General features: G+C 57.0%; 1 protein-coding gene across 1 annotated transcript in view; it reads right to left on the bottom strand.

The window, feature by feature from the left end:
- Positions 1–2,480: 2,480 nt before the first annotated feature.
- Positions 2,481–4,985, bottom strand: part of LHX5 (LIM homeobox 5) — a 9,803-nt gene continuing 7,298 nt past the window's right edge. The window contains exon 5 of the mRNA XM_007468564.1: positions 2,481–3,344. Within this exon, the coding sequence (XP_007468626.1) occupies positions 2,977–3,344 (368 nt within the window). The 3' untranslated portion in view covers positions 2,481–2,976. The remainder of the gene's footprint in view (positions 3,345–4,985) is intronic.

Raw genomic sequence — 4,985 nt, 5'->3', positions numbered from 1 at the left:
AATGAGCTCACAGGAGTGGGGGTGGATTTGAGCTGATTTTGACAACCGTCCCCTTCTCTCTCCCCTTGTCATCGTCCAAGGAAGCTTGTGTGTGTGTGTGTGTGTGTGTGTGTGTGTGTGTGTGTGTGTGTGTGTGGTGTGGTGTGTGTTTGGCAGAGGATGGGATGAGGATTGAATCCAAGACCTATATTTCCTAAACCTTGGCCACGGGTTAAATCGCATCTCTCCAATGTGGATGAAATGCCATTGTGAGCCCATTTCGCGGTGGAGCAAACTGAGGCTCAAAAAGGTGACACAGTGACCAGCCAGATAGTCTCCCAGACCCCAGGGCCCTTGTTCTGTTCTTCCCTCCTCCCACTCCTAGGTGACCTCTGCTCCCAACCCTCCTAACTAAAACACTCAGAGGAAGAGCCCCTGGGGAATTAGTCTCAAGTCCAGATCGTGACGCCAGCGATCACATCCCTCCTGGACTCTGGTTTCCGAAGCCACCCTCTGAGATCTTGATGGGGCCACCCCAGGGTTATTCAAGGATCCCCTGACACAAGAGTGGGCCTCTCCCACGCCTGGTGCTCTCAGAGTTGTGAGCATGCCAAGGGCAAGTCTATGCTCTGTGTCTCTGTGTGCACGATCTCTAGTCTCAAAAAGAAAAAAAAAAAAAAAGACTGGAAGGAAATGCATCCACTACTTTACTTGAGATTCTGGGTGACTGCCTTTTCTTCCTCTTGTTTATCCGAAATTTTTAGATTTTCCACAATGAGCAAGTAGCGTTTGTCTGATAAAGATAAATGTGCTATAAGGAAAGAAAAGAAAAAGCCAGGTCACCTAGAATTAATTCTTGTGATGTCCACACAAAAGAAGGACAGATGAGAACTCTTAGCATGTGCCCATTGGTGGTTCACTACCCACCAGTTCCTTGTCCCCCCCTTTTCCTGCCGCTGCTAAAATGGGCAAGCTCCCCCCACCCTAAGCTTGGGCGAAAAGGCATCCAAACGCGGGACCCTCTTCCATCTATTTTTCTCTCATCTGCTTTTCTCATCTTACAGTGTTTGAGCAGAAAGGAAATGAGGCATAGGAAGCCCTCCCTCCAGTCCCCACTTTGGAAAGTAGGGAAACTGAGGCAGAGAGAGGGAGGGACTTGTCTTTAGGGAGTGGCCTCAGGCCCATTAATTCTCCTGGAGGACTCCCTTCCATCATGCTGGTTTACCGATGGGCACAGGCAGGCACTGCATAAGAACTGCAGGGCACACAGCCTTGCTCTCCCTGGGGGCACTTTCTGTCCTAATACAGCCTTGCAGATAACTTGCACTGGACCTACCAGCCTGTTTTTTTGTTTGTTTGGTTTTGTTTCTGCCACCTGGAATTACATGGGGGCGTAATTAGGAGTGAAGCTAGAATTCTTCTGGGGACAAACAAATCACACATCCATTCAGTCATCAAATATTTTGAAGGCCTACTATGTGCCAGGCTGGCTTGTGTTAGATCGGGGTATTACGTAAAGCAGGGGGAGATACTATTGGTGCATAGTAGCAGTCCGAAAAAAAAAAAAAAAGAAAAAACATGACAGGCACCTTCCTTACCTGGTAATTGCCAAAAGACCCCGCTGCCACCCTTCTAGATAAGGAGAGGTCTTTGCACCCATGAAGTCTGTTTTATGTCAGAAACAAGAGCCAGAATAGTTCCATTCACTCAGAGTGACTGAAGACAGGGGCACAACAAACAAACAAATGAAACAAGGAAAGAAAGAAAACCACACAGCACGGAGGGAAAAAGAATTGTTTTTTATTAATCTTTCTTTTAAAAAAAGTTGATTTTTTGTGGGTTTTTTTGTGTTTTTTTTGTGTGTTTTTTTTTTTTAGGTAAACCTCTTTCTGCTTCCCCTCCCTCACTCTGCCCACCCTCCTCTTAAAAATATAAAATGTCCAACCCCAGATAACTAGTGTACAATAAATAAACAGTAAACACAAAAACATACTTTATTTGTTTCTTCTTTATACAAAATAAGGAAACTAGAAGCGTTCAACTTCCAAAAAAGTATAATACTGTACATCTTGACCACCCAGCCTCCAGGACCTGGGCACGGAGGGTGGTCTGCAGGCCAGAGCCCAAGAAATCTTGGCGCCTTGCCCAGGGGGAGCGCAGGGTGGGCGAGTGTTTGAGTCTGGCCTGGACCCCCGGGGTCAGAATAAATGTCAAAGGAAGGAAGAGGTGGGGGTCTGGCCCTGGGCCGCCGATGTCCGGACCGCCCCCCGCCCCTTCCTAGGGAAGCTGACCGTGATCCTCAAGATTGGCCACCAGGGGGCGCCAACGCGCAGGTGGCTCTGTCTTCCTCCCAGTGAAACCCCCATTCAAGCGTGTTTCTCACTCTCTCTCTCTCCATCTTTTCTCTCTCTCTGGCTGGCGCTCTCTCCATCTTTTCTCTAACTCATTTTGCTCCCCTTCTTCTCTTCGATCTCTCTTTTCCTTATCTTTTTTTTTTTTTAAAGAGTGGAAAGCAGAGTGAGAAATAAGATTACAAAATGCCACTCGGATTGCAAGGAGGGGGAAAAAAATTGTCTCTGTCCCTTGGCTTCAGCCCTCTCTTGGTCCAAAGAGGTGCGGGGTGGTGGTGGGGGGGTCGGGGGAAGTCTAGAGCGTGCCTCAAATCTCTCGACCCTCCGTATTCACTTTGGTCCCAAGAAATTGCTCGCGGCTGCCAGGGAGCGCTGGCGGAGGGCAGGGGGTTCCCGGAGAGTCCCAGGGGTGGATGCAGATGCGGGGGCCGGTACCCCTCCGCGCCGAGCAGAGAAGCAGCTGCCGGTTGAGCTCGGACTCGAGAGAGAGACCCCGAGGGCGCCCCGCGCCGCAGCCGCGTCGGGCGCTTTGGTTTCGGGAGGCTGCGTCCCGGGCGCGGGGGTTGGGGGGGTGAGGGGGTGTGGACGGCCGGGCGGGGCCCCAGGGCCGAGCGCGGGGGGCGGGGGGCGGCCCGGCCCGACGGCCTTACCACACGGCGGCCTCGTTGAGCTCGGGGTTGGGGTGCGACAGGGGTCCGCTGTAGCCGCTGGTGCCGCTCATGGGGAAGGGTGGGCTGGGGCCGCCGCTGAACACCTCGCCGGGCATGGGGTGCAGCGCGCCCGGCAGGCCCGGCTCGGGGCTCGGCGTGTCCGGGTGCGAGATCATGTCGGTGAACCTGGGGTTGTCGGCGGCGTGCGGGCCGGCGAGCGGCGGCTCCAGCGCGCCCAGCGGCGTCGAGCCGGGCCCCGAGGCGGCCAGGAAGCTCGAGTCGGCCGGGGACTGCGCCTGCGACGGCGGGCCGTGCGCGAAGAAGTCGTAGTTGCCTCCCGGCGCATAGTAATCGCCCTGGTAGTCTGCGGACGGGACGGGGCGGGAGAGGGGAGAGTGAGAGATGCGAGGTCTCCGAGGGACCCGGCGGAAGAGACTCGGAGGAGGGAACCCGGGGAGACGAAGGCCAGAGACGTGGGACGTGGTGGGGGCCACCGGGACAGGACGTTAACGGGGGACCGCGCGACACTGACTCGAGGTTAGAGAAAGACCCGTGGAGAGGCCTGCGGAGACCAAGGGAGGCCGGAGGCGCGGAGGACCAGCCCCGGAGCTCGTGCTGGGCAGAGAGACAACCAGACGTACGGAAAGCCTCCACTCAGGGGCTGGGAGAGGCTCAGAGACGATGAGGAACACACAGAGAGGTTCCTTGCCAAAGAGAGACGGAGGGGAGACAGCGGTGGCGGGAGGCGCAACACAGTGACGATTCCTGACAGTGTCTTAGAGTTGGTGAGAGATACACAGAGAGCGAGAGTCACGGCGACTGCCAGATAAGGAGACAGGGAGAGATCGGCAGAGGACGGGGTGAAAGGGGGTTGGAGAGGGGATGCAGCAGGGAGCCCCCAGACTCACAGTCGGTGTCAAGGCAAGAAATGAGCCTCAGTCACCGAGCCCACGGCTGAGACGGAGACCCGGCTTTATTCGACTAAGGCAGAGACAGTCTAGGGGACGCAAAGAGAAAGATGAGACAGCCGTGTGGTTAGAGACACGGGAAAACCCCGGCAGGAGACCCAGGAACGAGACGGAAGGTCGGGAGAGACAGTGGCGCCCAGAGACGCGCGAGATGAGTCAGACAGACGGCCAGAGACGCTGGGGCTGAGAGGCCGGCGAGAGGAGTAGGGCGGGGATGCAGGGGCGACGGACGGAGACCAGAACGCCAAGGGACTGAGATCGGCCCGAGACCCCATCGGGGAGAAGCGCGGCCGGAGCGCCGAGGGGCTGGCGAGTCGGGCCCCGGCCGCGGAACCCTGGACTCGGAGCGCGCAAGGCGGCCTCAGCGCCCTCTCCTTCGCCCCCTGCGCCCCGCCGACCCGGCGCGGCCCCGTGCCCCGCGTCTGTCCCGGTGAACGTGGGACTCTGACCGTTTGTCCCGGCCTCACCTGGCCTGGGACGGAGAAGGTTGAGGCCCAGACACTCGGGAGAGGGGGAAGAGGATGAGAGCACTCGCCGGGCCACGTCTAGAGTTCCACGGGCCTGGGGTCCTCCAGGTTGACCCCGGGCGGGTGTGCCAGGACCCCAAGGTTCTGGAGTATTTGGGGACATTGAGCTCTTTTGATAAACTGATGATAGCTATGGGCTCTCTCTCCGGAAAAATGCACAAACGCGAATTTTGCCCACAAATTCAGGGAGCACAGGGGCTCCAGATGACACGCTCACCCATTCTCAACAAAGTGTTTCTGCACCAACCGTGTGACCTCCTCCTAGAGCCCCCTTTCCTAAAGTCCTTCCGCACAGCCTCTTCCCCTCCCCCTGGGTCGGCCCCGAAGGAGTGGGGTGTGGGAAGCCAGGAAAGGAGCACCGTGTAGCCCGCACTCGTGACAATAACCCGCTTTGTACGGCGGGAAAACCGGTGCGCCCGGAAGCTGGGGTCTCCTCTGCAAACCCACGCCTCCTGCTTAGTGTTGGGGGTCTGTCACCCAGGCGAGTTCTGGACGCCCCCTGCCGCCCCC

This window comes from Lipotes vexillifer, unplaced genomic scaffold, assembly GCF_000442215.2.
Source record: "Lipotes vexillifer unplaced genomic scaffold, Lipotes_vexillifer_v1.1 scaffold573, whole genome shotgun sequence".
Lineage (NCBI taxonomy): Eukaryota > Metazoa > Chordata > Mammalia > Artiodactyla > Lipotidae > Lipotes > Lipotes vexillifer.
The sequence above is the reverse complement of the archived record's forward strand: the minus strand, read 5'-3'. Positions and strand labels throughout refer to the sequence as shown.